At 41.4% G+C, this 14,695-nt stretch overlaps 3 protein-coding genes across 3 annotated transcripts; 2 read left to right on the plus strand and 1 right to left on the minus strand.

Annotated features, from left to right (window-relative positions):
- Positions 1 to 9: 9 nt before the first annotated feature.
- On the minus strand, positions 10 to 3,597 carry srsf4 (serine and arginine rich splicing factor 4). The gene is made up of 6 exons (XM_058047263.1): positions 3,387 to 3,597; positions 2,803 to 2,954; positions 1,629 to 1,738; positions 1,337 to 1,551; positions 1,056 to 1,133; positions 10 to 811 (listed from the first exon to the last, which is right to left on the minus strand). The coding sequence occupies exons 1-6, from the start codon at positions 3,491 to 3,493 to the stop codon at positions 376 to 378; spliced, it is 1,098 nt and encodes a 365-aa protein (XP_057903246.1). The 5' UTR covers positions 3,494 to 3,597; the 3' UTR covers positions 10 to 375.
- Positions 3,598 to 3,877: 280 nt separating this feature from the next.
- On the plus strand, positions 3,878 to 7,443 carry xkr8.3 (XK related 8, tandem duplicate 3). Its single transcript, XM_058047262.1, has 3 exons — positions 3,878 to 4,517; positions 5,190 to 5,377; positions 6,161 to 7,443. Exons 1-3 carry the CDS (start codon positions 4,192 to 4,194, stop codon positions 6,871 to 6,873), a joined length of 1,227 nt encoding a protein of 408 aa, XP_057903245.1. The 5' UTR covers positions 3,878 to 4,191; the 3' UTR covers positions 6,874 to 7,443.
- An 832-nt stretch (positions 7,444 to 8,275) lies between these two features.
- LOC131101455 (XK-related protein 8-like) lies at positions 8,276 to 14,276 on the plus strand. The gene is made up of 3 exons (XM_058046639.1): positions 8,276 to 8,711; positions 10,161 to 10,351; positions 11,953 to 14,276. Exons 1-3 carry the CDS (start codon positions 8,416 to 8,418, stop codon positions 12,708 to 12,710), a joined length of 1,245 nt encoding a protein of 414 aa, XP_057902622.1. The 5' UTR covers positions 8,276 to 8,415; the 3' UTR covers positions 12,711 to 14,276.
- The last annotated feature ends 419 nt before the right edge of the window (positions 14,277 to 14,695 follow it).

Consider the following 14,695-nt stretch of genomic DNA (forward strand, 5'->3'; position numbering starts at 1 on the left):
AATACGAAATGAGGATTTGAATTTTTAATCTGAAATAAAATGTTACAAGGATTTCACAAAAGGTGAAACATATTAGACATATTCCAAGCGAGCACAGCAGTACGCAATAGTAAGCTATATCTGCGGACAAAAAAGGGCTAAAACACACACCACCAATTCAAGTTATAAAACTAACAGACAAAAAAAACTGCATTGAACTACAGCAAAGGGATAAAAAAAAAATTGTAAAATGAAATGAATTTGTATGTGCATAAAAGACATCAAGAGCTGGAGTTGTACAGCTACTTATCAAAAAGAGTAGATGGATGTGTGTGGTGGCGGGGGGGCACTAGGATCGATAAAGGCTGGTGACAAAAATGGTACAAAAATCAAAAACTATGAGCGAGAACGAGAGCGGGACTGGGAACGGGATTTAGAGCGAGAGACTGAGCGGGAAGCCGATCGGGAATGGGAGCGGGCTTTGACTGGGGAGGCGGACCGGGACTTTGATTTAGACCTGGCTCTGGATTTTGAGTCAGCGGGGGAGCAGGAGCGAGAGCCCCTCTCCGGTTCGCCCGCTTCGTCGTCGCTCTTGGGCTGGTCGCGGCCCTTTGAGACGGACTTTCTGGAGAGGGAACGGGAGCGAGACCTGGACCTAGACCTGGACTCCTCTTTCTTGACCTTCCCTTCTTTCTTGACCTTCTTGCTTTTCGGGCTGCGACTCCTGCTCAGGTCTTTGTCTTTCTGGTCCCCATTGCTGCGGTCTTCCTCTTTCTTGCTCTTGCTTTTGCTCTTCTTGCTGTGTGAGTGACTGCGGGAGCGAGAAGCAGGCCTGTAGGGGGAAAATTAGGACTTCAATCAGTGCTTGGATTTAAACCCTGTTTGTTTCAATCCTAATCTGTCTTGCATTGAATGGTTCTAAATATGTTTTTGCCTCTCACAAAATCAATACCCGCCTTTGCAGCACGCAGAGTCCCAACTTAAATGCACACACACACACAGAAAGAGGCACCCGGGGTCGAGTGATGGCGTTCAGGCTAACATGGAAATAATAGCAAAAAAAGATGGCTTCTCACCTGGAGCGGGAGCGACTCCGGCTGCTGCTTTCACTGCGGCTTCTGCTCTTGCGAGACCTGCGGCTCCTGGAGCGGGATCTGACATGACAGAACATCGGTTAGAGATTACCCGAATTTGGATATCTGAGACGACAACTAATATACAAGATATAATATACACTAAGATACAACAAAAAAAAAATACTAGAACTGTGTTTGCTTTAATGTTATTAATGTAGCGGCTACATATGCTGTAAGATTGACAGGAAAGTGATTGATCAGAATTATTGAATGAAACGTACCTGGATCGGCTGCGGCTGCGCGAGTAAGAGCGACGGCGTTTAGCACCGGGGCGGTCTTCGATGAGACGTATCTTTCTGCCGTTGACCTCTGTGCCGTCCAGCTTCTCCAGAGCACGCTTCATGTCCGAGTAGAGCCTGAACTCAATCACCCCTTCGTTCTTTCTCCCCTTATGTGTATCTGCGTACGTCACCTCCCCCGCTTGCCTCATGTAATCCTAAGGAGGAACACACAAGGCATGTTTAGATGTTGGCGTATGTTTACATTTTACCACCTTTTAAAAAGGACACCGACCTTCAAGTCTTGCCAGCTGCAGCGACTGGACAGGTTCTCAACAATAAGCCGATAGTCTGTCCTGATTGGTGGACCGTACCTGTCTCTCCCCCATCGTCCTCCATAGCCACCTTTCAAGGTAACAAGGATAGAGCAAACAAATGAGGACCGTGCACCAACTGGGGTGCTGTTATTATTCTGATCTCCAAACTACTCTAAATAATAACCTTTATATGGCTTACACAAAAACAACATATAAATATACTCATTAAAACTGACTAGCTATCCTATATCTAGACATAAAAGTGTAGCGAAATAGACTTAGGAAAAAAAGGATATATACAAGAAAATTGTATAAGCAAAACTAACACAATTGACTGTTCATTTACAATAAATGTTCTTTTTTTATGCTGAACCCACATCTGTTCCTAACCCCCATGGCATCCTCACCACCCGGCCTGGGCCTAATGGCAATAGCGGTCTTCATTCACAATGGCTCCCTTTTTTGGTCTGCCCAGGGGCCCAGAATGGTCAAACCACACTCTTGGAAAGGGGGGACACCATGGCCAGCAATAGGGCGGGCAGTCAGCAAAGGACTCTTTCAATTAAAACATTGAGGTTCTTTGTTAAATCTTTACCTTTTAAATTGACAATCATTGTATTAGAAATTAAAAAAAAAAGAATGGAATCAAACATTTACAACATGAATCATTCTGTAAATTACTGTAGTCAAATTTAAAAATCAGTTTTCCTTTTTTAAACCATTTTTTCTACATGGTTTAATTGCAAGATTAAGTCGTTGGTGGCTTGTGGGCACTCAAGAATGTCATGCAATTGATTTGCAAGACAAAAAACACTGATGAACGCGCAATTGCAGAAACTGAGACGCACCCAACATTACAAAGTTGCATGGATAAACAAGTCCGGGAGATTTTGTATTAGTATTTATGCTGTATGTGTCTGCGGTGACAAAAACAAATGTACACTATGTCCCCTTGCATTACACAGTTAACCTCTATCTATATTACCACATTATTACCAAATGGAATCCCAGTGAACACTATATTAAATGGTAAACAATGATTATTACAATACAAGTTGAATGCACATAAGCCACCAAGGACAATAACTTAGCAACCAAAATTAGCCTAAAAAATAATATTCATGTAAAAAACAAGTTTGTTCGGGAACTTACTCCTTCCTCCGCCGCCGCCACTGTAGCCTCCATCACGGCGAGGCCCTTTAGTGTGCTCCACAATGACTCTCTCCCCGCACAGCTCTTTACCGTTCAGGTCGTACACCGCATCGTCTGCGTCGCGCGGGTCATCAAATTCAACGAACCCATACCTAGATTCCAAGAAAAGGCATATTTTATTACCACATTAATATAAACGCTCAACAGCCAGGAGTTAGAAAAAGTAAAGCTGTGACAAATAGATAAACTATATGAGCATCAAATATTATTCGTATAATATTAATCCACACAAAAGCACGCCGTGACATTGCCACGTCTGGTGTTAGCAAGCCTGATTAGCATTGTAGCCAACGGAATGTTAGTGGGAAAATGTATCATGCAAAATCACGTAAATGCCAGTCACACAGCACATGTGACGAAGAAACCGGTTTAATTCATTTACAAATCAAAACAAAATGCGTTTCTAAAGTCGGGACCTGTACACGCGAGACGAACAAGGCCCCAGACAACAATGTTAGCGTCATGCTAACTCGACATGAGCTTCTTGCAACAAGGGGATATCGACAAAGCCACCGAAACATTACCCGTTTTTAAGATCGACTTCGAGTATCTTCCCGTAGCTTTTAAAGAATCTCTCCACGTCTTTCTCCCTGGCCCGATAACTCAACCTTCCGATATAGACTCTCGACATTTTGTCGAATTACAAAATGCAGAATCGACAGGAGGAATAGTGAGCGGGTAGGGAACCACACACAGCCGCTTTATCCGCACAAAAGGCTGGTCCGGTAGGGGGCGTGGTTTATATTCTTCTTCTACTGCTAATTCTGCTTTTGGTAAAAACACTACCGCCACCTCCTGAAAAGTTGTCCAAACACGCAGTACTTTTGTATAGCCAAAATAGTACTAATGTTTTCATTTTGTTTTAATAACTAACAAACTAACTTAAATTAAATATTACCGAAATAAAAAACACAACAGGGGGTATTTTATTAAATCACGTAGCCCAATCGGTGATTAAAAGTAGAATTGTGGGCTTATTTCTTACAATTTGATAGCACACAAACACCCTTTCGGTACCGGAAGTTGCATCTGGTGGTCGCATGACCCCTGAACCTCAGTGGGCGGGATTAACGTGAACGCTCAAGGGATTTTTGCTAATAATCAATAGGTGGCTATTTTTAACTTTTACGCGAGCGGCTTTACTTAAAAATGTCGCTGCGGTGGGAAGAGTCGCCGCTGTTGTTGTCCACCTGTAACACTTAGAAAAACTTCCTCCATGGGTTGAAGGAAAGCGAAGTGAGGTCACATTTGGAGGCAAATAACGGTACGCGTCGTTAGCCGAATGTTAGCTAACAAATCTGTTTGTAGGCTAACTCGGGCTAAGTTACGATGGAGAGCGGGACTTTTTCCAAATACTCCTGGATTGATTTCGCCTTCTCTGTCATCGGAGTGTGTACTTTCCTAGTGGACTGGGGCTCCGACCTTTGGGTTGCCGTCGAGTTTTATTGCCATGGGGACTTATTGTGGTTCGGGGCACTGGTCGCCCTCATGGTGCTGTCGTCCTCCGTGGTCCAAATGTTCAGTTGGTTCTGGTTAAAATATGACAGACAACTTCCAGGGTTCAGAAGTGACACCGGGGCCGAAGCTGTGCTCTTTGTGGACCAAGTGAAGCTTTCCTGTCTTCTACATGTGCTGCAGCTGGGATTCCTATGCAGGTAAACACATTTTCTCTGGAATTGTTTGTGTATTTCAGAGGTGTCCAAAGTGTAGCCCGGGGCCATTTGTGACCCGCAGCACATTGTAGAAATAAAAGAACCCAACAAAAAGGCAAAATTGATACTCATCACTAATAATAACACAAAGTTTTGTCTTTAGATATGTGTAGTTTTTAACACCTTTTTACAAAATAAAAAAAATACATAGAAATATTAAAGTGGTCCCTTGCACAGTTTGATTTTCATTATGTAGCCCTCTGTAGAAAAAGTTTGGACACCCCAACTCCCAGTCATGGTTCCTGTCTGCAACAGGTTTGCATGCAGATCACATTGTTGTGATGCCATCACACTTAAACACTGCAATAAGGTTTTTACTGCAGGACATTGTTTGGGTGCTTTCTTCAATGGGAAAAGGTGTCTAGTCCATAAGCGTATAATTACAGTTGACAAGTTTCATGACCATAAATGTCAAGTTCAGGTGTGGTGGCGACACGCAATATGCAGCATCCTTTTCACATTCCATGTGTCTGCTCACCTTGACTGAGATGTTCCGTGATGTGTTGTCGTTTTCTTCGTTCGCTTTGCTCTGCTAGTACAGTGTGAACTCAACTCGTTTTCTGATCATCTGCGCATCATTGACCAATGTTCTTCTCAACGCATTCCTTCACGCAGGCACATCTCTGCCATCAGACAAGGCTTCAGGGTGTGGTGGCGCAAAGAAGAAGGGTCGGAATACGCTGTGTATCTGACGCATGACCTCAGCATGCTGCGTCTCATTGAAACGTTCTGTGAAAGCGCTCCGCAGCTCACACTGATGATCTATGTCGTGTTGCGCAACAACAAAGCCAGGACCGTCCAGTGTGAGTTGGATGCACATTTTATCATCCACATTGCTACATTTTGTACATTAAAGGTGCATAAACTTGCCCAATGTAGGTTCTACATGTGCCAAAATGGCCTGGATTGATACCGCATGTGTGTCTAAAGCAGGGGTGGGCAAACTGTGGCCCGGGGGCCACATCCAGCCCGCTAAGTGTTTGAATACCCACCTGTTCTTTCCAAAGTATTTAATTTAAACTCAACATACAACCTGGCATCATGGCTGGAGCCAACCTTTTGATGGTTGAAGTAGCTGTTTCAATTTCGTTATTTGATGTGGTCTGTTGTTTACAAAACGCTCCTGAAAAGGGGACACAAGCACATAATAATAATAATAATAATAAATTTAATTTATAACACACTTTACATCAAATAAATGATCTCAAAGTGCACATATAGCAAATTGCATGACACTTTTATGTGTAAAATGTGTGTAAAATATACGTGTAAAAATTGAGTGTTGCGTGTAAAATACTATATAGTCTGCCCCCCCCCCCTCCTCAATTTTGTTAAATCAATGCAATCAATCAAAAAGTTTGCCCACCCCTGGTCTAAAGACTCAACACACTTTTGTCCAGCTCATGTTTTCTGAAAATGTCTTTTATTGGAGCCATCAATAACTAAATAATATGCCATCGGGTCAACGGGAAGCATCTACACTCACATACCACATACCATTTTCTTCCTCTTGGCACACACACACACCACACATCTTCTTCCTCGTGGTTTCTACACTGATGATGCTATTATTTCCGTTGTTGCAGTCGTGAGCATTGCAGCATCAACCACGTCCATAGCCTGGATGGTGGTGGACTACCACCGCTCCCTGCGCTCCTTCCTGCCAGACAAGGCCAAGCAGGGCTGGGGCTCTTCTTTGGTCTACTTCCTGTGGAACCTGCTGCTCATTTCCCCACGTGTCGCTGCCCTCGCTCTCTTCGCCTCTGTCCTGCCCAGCTACATCGCCGCCCACTTCCTGATGGTTTGGCTCGGCTTTGTCCTATGGGCTTGGAGACAGCAGACCGATTTCATGGACAGCGTTGGTGGAGAGTGGCTCTATCGGGCCACGGTGGGGCTCATCTGGTACTTCAGCTGGTTCAACGTAGCCGAGGGTCGAACCCGCGGAAGGAGCATCATCTATCATACCTTCATCGCTACAGATGGAGGGATCCTGCTGGCCACTTGGTGGTGCTACAGAGACCCCGTGACATCACAGCCATACGCCCTGGTGCTGCTCATCACACTACCTCTCACTTACTTACTGGGGCTGCTCTTTAAGGTCATCTACTACTGCTGCTTCCACCCAAAACTGTGGAGACCGCCGATGAGGGATCCGGGGCTGCCTGATGACTTGCCTGATGCAGAAGTGTCCTTCAGAGAATTTCCCATCCAGGACGGCACCTTGTCCTCCCAGCTGCTCAACAAAAGGATGGCACACAATGCTGCACTCTTTTACTCAGTCAGTAGAAACACCAGATAACGACTGATAACTGTTGTTGTAGTTTGTTGCAATCATGTCTCCTGTACAATCTCATGATAGCCAATATAAAATTTGTGCCATAGTGTGGCTTTTGAATAAATAATAATATTTCTGACAGTATAATTGGCATCATTAGATTGTATAGGTCTACACATCAAAGTAGGCCAGCCTGTCTTTATTGGTGTTATTTACATAGCCATATTCTATCAGGGCAATGCTGCACATTTTGGGATGATTAAATGCCAAATTGCCCAACACACCATGTCCTCACATTTTTATACTATATTACAGTACCTTAAGTTAAAATTTCAAAACTATAACTGTGTTTTATGGTAACATTTCTGAGGCTGTTGCAAAGAACTACAGCGTCATTTGAGTAGTGACGAAGCTGACTTCCGGTTCTTGTTTCGTGTATTAGCAAGCTAATAGGCAACTAACAAGGACGTTTTGTGATTAAAATACATTAAGAACGCAACAGGGCTCACGCAGTGTATTGAGACTCATGACTTATGCCACACTGTACGCTAACTGTAAAATGTACGCAAATGGAGGTTAAATTTAGGCGCAAATTTTCAAGTTGACCGAAAAACTAACTGGCTAACTGGGTCGTACGCTAACGACTTCCACTGTACAATCACAATGAATCTTGCTTGTGATGGGAGTATAAATTCTGTGTTCACACTAATATCGGCATTATGCTCATTAACTACTAAACGTAATATTGATAATAATATGAAACTACTACTAATTATTACATAAAAAATGTCACTTTGTGACTTCCTCCTTGCTTCTGTGCTGCAAAATCCACGGGTTGCAACATGGAACGGACTCAGTCATGTCACGTGACCACTGCCCAAAACCGCCGGCGACTCGAGCCGCACAAAAACAACACGTGCTCTTATGTCAATAGACTAAAGCGATATTTCAAGCACAAATCACATATTAACTTATTTCACAGTAAGTTTAATACACATAATCTTAATTGTCTTCAGTTTTAACCACTAATATTTGATTGGCTTCAAAATGTCAACCTTTATAATCAGGACTGAGATAAAAAAAAATCAAGACCATTATCAATAAAGTTTTCTTGTAAATTTACAACTCAAAACTCTGTTTTAATATTGGTGTCAGTATTGAAAAAAAATCAGATTTCCCTATTACTTCAACTTTGCAAACTATACAACCAATGCAATATTGTTAAACGAATAAAGGGTGTTATGTATCTTATAATTTATGCTTGGCTTGGTTGACTTTGCGAACAAATAATATGAATTTCATTTTAAGCATGTAGTTTAAAAAAAAAAAAACAGGCCAAAAAACATTCCAGTAAAGTGACGGTAGAGAAGGATTGCAGTAATACATGTACGGTAGTGGTTGTGTTGATTAGGCGGTATACCTTTAAGAGATCGGCCTTGAAGGCAGGTTCTTACAAGAAGGAGGAGCTATATAATAAAATGTTCAAGGCAACCGCCAAAGTTTTAGTGACTGCTAGCAAAGTGTGAGGAACCGTATCTATCAGCATGTAGCAGTACAAGTGACACCATGGGTGTGTTCAAGTACTCCAAGGTGGATTGTATCTTCACTTATTTAGGGCTGGCCTTCCTAATGTTGGACATTTGCTTGGACGTTGGTGCTGCTGTGACCTTCTACCAGGAAGAGAAATATGTCAGCCTCGGCATCCTGCTGCTTTTCCTATTGGGTTCGTCTGCTGTAGTCCAAGTGTACAGCTGGCTGTGGTACACTTACGATAACTTCCACATGGTGACAAAGGTTGAAAACTCGCTCGGTCGCTTGCAACTCAAGATCCTGCATTTCTTCCAGCTGGGAACTTACTTCAGGTGTGTAGAACGGCTCCTTGAAATGGTAGTAGTCATTTCCAATATGTTTCATGAAAGCCATAGGCTTTCTGGGAAAACAAAACGGATGAAGTAGACAGGAGTTGTGTGTACCGTTACTACACTTAATGTGGTACACAGGCGTTTATGTATACCTGTATTAAGTAAGTTTCAATGACTGACTTATTTCTGATATTGAATCAGACCTGGGGTGTCCTATAATGTTTTCCATTGAGGGCCACATACTGAAAAATGAAATAATGCAAAAGCCACTGTTCATGTGATTAGAAGTTATGTCTATTTTAAGAAAAAACTTTTGTCTTTACACTTTTTACACCCCAGAATATTGTTATTCAACCATAAAACAGCATAATTTACTAAGATATATAAAAAAAACTGTGATAAGAGTGAAGCTGCTAATTTGAAGCGCAATGTGGCGAGGGACAATGTATTTTCTTTGGTCAAAAACTGATGGAAAACTTGCTTTATTATCATAAGTGCCAAAGTTTAAGATACTGAGGTTTGCATATTTGGAAGTGATCCCCGAATAGGTGCAGATTTTGGAAACTCTAGAAAGCTTTCTTTGCTGGTAATTGTGTGTAGCTGCTCTATAGGCGTCCACATAGTATTATAGTATAACAGGTTTCCTTTAATGACAAGATTAAATAATGCTACATTAAATGTGTTGTGATTAGAATACTCAATTTTTAATACTTTATTAATATTTTTTATTTAAATGCTTGCTTGGACTATCTTGTGCATGGTCAAATATTAAAGTTTACCGGATAATTGTAATACAGTGCAATTTTTCGATCAAAATTTGAATATCTTTTGCTAAATACAAGGATGAATAGTCTTGAACTAGTCATGATGTGCTATATATATCACTATATTGACGGTTACTATGGTACCCATTATGTCATTGTATCGTCATATCACCTTGTACTTCGGTACGTGACAAAAAAAATATAATAAAATGAAGTAAAAAAAACCCACTTATATCAGGAAAGCAGGAAGTGAACAAATGTAACAGTTACTGATTGTAAAAGTACCAGATTTAATAAGCTTTGCTTCTTCCTACTCCTTTTGGACATGTGGAACTGTGAACTGATTATGTGATGCATTCAATTGTAATCTGATGCATGTTCAAATGAAATAAAACCATTACCATAAGAAATACATTTAGCCAAAAACATGAAGTGATTTATTGACTTGCATTATTTCCAGGCTTTTGTGGTTTCACACCTGTGCCATAGAAGGAACAGAGAGGTATTTACAGTCCGTTGTTGCCACCTTGTGGTGATTTATAGGCATTGCAGGAACGTATAATGCCATTTAGGCAAGCAACATAGGACAGCTTGAGTGTTATGGTCACGGAATTCTGACCCCTTCGTTCAAGTTGTTGTTAGTTTTTCCATCCCCAAAACAATGTTTTGTTTCTGTCCCACACAGGCATGCAGGTGTAGTGGAGATTACATCATGCCGATGCATTACCAAAGTCCAGGACACGGAGGGAATTGCGGTGTACCTGACTCATGACCTCAGCATGCTGCGTCTCATTGAGACCTTTTCTGAGAGCGCACCCCAACTTGTCCTCATGCTCACCATCATACTGCGGCAGGGCCAGCTGGACCCCATGACAGGTACCATATACACATAGACTTTGCTTAGGTAAACCATTTTAATGTTAAGCAAAAGCAAATGTGAACACTTTTTTTTTTTACATTTTATATATGTGACATTTGAGAATGTTACCTCATGACTTGTACAGGTAGTCCAGGTTTTGTGTTGATGGCAGTTTGACCCTGGAACAGATTTTTTCAATTTATTATGGGATAAAACTCGGAACAAAGTCCAGAACGCCTAACAAACACAGCACAGTAACCTTGAATCCTAACCCCTAACCTTGATTGCGAACCCTAACACAGAGCAAATATGAAACCAAACCCTGACACATGACCAAATGAACCAATACTTTCCGAACAAACGCAAAGCTGTAACCAGAACTTAACGCCTAACCCAAACACAGAACAAATATGAACCCTGACACTTGACCAAATTACCCAGTACTTGCTGAACAAACATAACAGAGCAACCAGAACCTAGCACAGAACAAATGTGAACCAGTACTTGCTAAGCAAACACAAGAGAGCAACCAGAACCTAGCACAGAACAAATCTGAACCCTGACGCTTGACCAAATTAACCAGTGCTTGCCGTACAAACATAACGGAGCAACCAGAACCTAGCACAGAACAAATATGAACCAATACTTACCAAGCAAACACAAGAGAGCAACCAGAACCTAGCACAGAACAAATATGAACCCTGATGCTTGACCAAATGAACTAGTACTTGCCGTACAAACATAACAGAGCAACTAGAACCTAGCACAGAACAAATATGAACCCTGAGGCTAAACCAAATGAACAAATACTTGCTGAACAAACTACCAGAACCTAGCACAGAACAAATATGAACCCTGACGCTTGACCAAATGAACTAGTACTTGCCGTACAAACATAACAGAGCAACCAGAACCGAACGCAGAACAAATATGAACCCTGACACTTCACCAAATGAACCAATACTTGCTGAACAAACTAGCAGAACCTAGCACAGAACAAATATGAACCAATACTTGCCGAACAAACACAACAGAGCAACCAGAACCTAGCACAGAACAAATATGAACCGTGACACTTCACCAAATGAACGAGTACTTGCCGAACAAACACTACAGAGTAACCAGAACCGAACACAGAACAAATCTGAACCCTGACACTTGACCAAATGAACCAGTACTTGCTGAACAAACTACCAGAACCTAGCACAGAACAAATATGAACCCTGACGCTTCATGAAATGAACCAATACTTGCCGAACAAACACTACAGAGCAACCAGAACCGAACACAGAACAAATCTGAACCCTGACACTTCACCAAATGAACCAGTACTTTCTGAACAAACTACCAGAGTAACCAGAACCGAACATCTAACCCTAACACAGAACAAACGCGTCAAAGTAACCCTAACATGAACTCTAACCCCAAGTCCTGACCCAGAACTTTAAGTCTAGCATGTAACCAAACAAACCATACCTGCAGAACAAACACAACAAAGGAACCCCAACCAAGACCTAAAGGCCTAATCCTAGTCCCAGTCTTAAACAAAGGTGCCAAGTGTGAAGGCACATTAAAAACATTTCCTGGATCCATTTCAAGTCTGTGATGTCCTCCTCAGTGATGAAGGCGGTGGGCTCGGCGTCTGCCATCGCTCTCAGCGTGACCATGTATCACCGCTCTCTCCGCTCCTTCCTGCCCGACAAACAAGAGCAGCGCATCATCTCCTCGCTCATCTTCTTCACGTGGAATCTTCTTCTCATCGCGTCCCGGCTCACCGCCCTCGCCCTTTTTGCTTCCGTCCTTCCCTGCTTCATCTTCACGCACTTTATTTGCTCCTGGCTGTTCTTGTTCTTCTCCGCCTGGCGCTCCAAGACTGATTTCATGGAAAGCCCCGGCGGGGAGTGGCTCTACCGGGCCACCGTGGGCCTCATTTGGTATTTTAACTGGTTCTCTGTGGTGGAAGGGAGGACAAGATACAAGACTTTGTTCTACCACAGCTTCATCCTGGTTGATATGTTCCTCCTGTGCGGAATGTGGTGCTGGAGGATGCACTCGCAACCACCGTCGTTTAAAATCCCCTTCTTGCACGCCAGCATCACGTCTGTCAGCGTCGTCGCACTTTACATACTCGGTCTTATCCTGAAAGTAATCTATTACATGTACCAACATCCAAACCTGAACAAGGAGGGACTGAAAGGAGACCATGCAAGTGCTGAAGAGAAGATAGACATCGATATAGACGGCGGTGGTGGTGGTGATGTTACCGTGCGTAGTTTCATGGCTGATGACGTAGTGGACGGAAGGACGCCAACGCAAGCCGTCCGCCAACTTTACAATAAAAGAATGAGGAAGCTAGCGGAGAATTTTTACTCCTGACATAATCACATGGAGGACATGAACGATGCACACGGCCTGAGTCACGATCACGAGGGGAACGCTTCTCCAATCTATAGTCTTCTCTTTAAAACAGGACTTCTCAAATTACACACAATTTGTATTATATTTATAGAAATAATATATATTTTTAATATATTTCATGTTATTATATGTACGTGTGTAGGGATGTCCGATATCGGATTTTTTTCCCCATCATGAAAATTGATATTAATGTTATCGGTATCGGAAATTGAGAGTTGAGCAATATAAAAAATATTAACAAAGCCAATATAAGACATATCTACACGTGTGTATACATGATATATTTTAGTTTTTTATGTTTTTATTTCAGTCAAACCAAGAAAATGTTTTTAATGATCTTTTCAAACAATAATACACATAATTACAATAACTGTATGCATACAAACAGTGCATAAATTAAAATGAATATGCTCTAAAAAAAGGCTGCACGGCGGATGAGTGGTTAGCGCACAGACAAAATAAATAAATAAATAATAATAATAATAAAATAATAAAAATAATAGAGGTTGCTTCTTATGAGCAAGAAGAAAAAGAAGAAAATAATTCACCTTTTGTTTACAAAAAGGGCTGCATGGTGGACGAGTCACAGCTAGAAGACCCGAGTTCAATCCCACCCTCGGCCATCTCTGTGTGGAGTTTGCATGTTCTCCCCGTGCATGCGTGGGTTTTCTCCGGGTACTCCGGTTTCCTCCCACATTCCAAAAAAACATGCTAGGTTAATTGGCGACTCCAAATTGTCCATAGGTATGAATGTGAGTGTGAATGGTTGTTTGTCTATATGTGCCCTGTGATTGGCTGGCCACCAGTCCAGGCTGTACCCCGCCTCTCGCCCAAAGACAGCTGGGATAGGCTCCAGCATCCCCCGCGATCCTTGTGAGGATAAGCGGTAGAAAACTAAAAGGAAGTTGAGTAAAATCTTTATTATAATTACTACAAAAACAGTATATTACATATGTCAATATAATTTTTCTCAATCAGCGTTTGTTCATTGAAGAAGCTCGTATATTTATTATTGATATACTATATTAAGATGTACTATTACATATGACAGTACAAGGTCCTCTAATGTTATTGTCCTCCATAATGAAGCGTGAGTGCATAAACAAAGCGGAAGCGAGCCATAAGATATGATGCTAAATGAATACAACCACTGATATTTATAAATATACAATTTTTAAAAATATATATATATATTTGGATTAATATATTAAGCAACAATTATGTCTTTACTGAAAAACATTTTATTACAACTGTTTACCGAAAGTGTATTTTTTTAATACATTGAAATAAAGTATTAAATGTGTTGATCAAATCTATAACTCTAGTTATTGTATTAAGGTGAACAAAGACACTTAAAACCGTGCCTTTTCAGTGTTACATTGTAGTAGTATATTGTTTTGTCAGGTTCAATGCCCATGTATTATTCATACACTGAAATAAATGGATACACTTGTCATTGGTGTGTATGATGCTTCAATTAGAGTACTGTAGTAAAAAAAAATAGTGTGCCTGTATGGTTTACTAACACACACAGTAGGGTGAAATAGTGCCCCCCCCAAGCAACATAGCAACAACTGCAATCAAGCGTTTGTGATAACTTGCAATTAGTCTCTTACAGTGCTATTGAGGAATTTCGGTCCACTCATCTTTGCAGAATTGTTGTCATTCAGTCACAATGGAGGGATTTCTAGCATGAAGCGCCTTTTTAAAGGGCATGCCACAGCATCTCGATAGGATTCAGGTCAGGGCTTTGACTTTTCCATTTATAACCGCAAATTTTCTAGACCCTAAATCAACAAAACACTCTCAGACCATCACACTACCACCACCATATTTTACTGTTGGTATTTTTTTCTGGAATGGGGCTGATGTAAGGGGACACACATCTTCCAAACTATAGAGTATTTTCCCAAAGGTGTTGGATTATCAAGGTGTTTTTTTTT

Source organism: Doryrhamphus excisus, chromosome 14, assembly GCF_030265055.1.
Source record: "Doryrhamphus excisus isolate RoL2022-K1 chromosome 14, RoL_Dexc_1.0, whole genome shotgun sequence".
Classification (NCBI taxonomy): Eukaryota; Metazoa; Chordata; class Actinopteri; order Syngnathiformes; family Syngnathidae; genus Doryrhamphus; species Doryrhamphus excisus.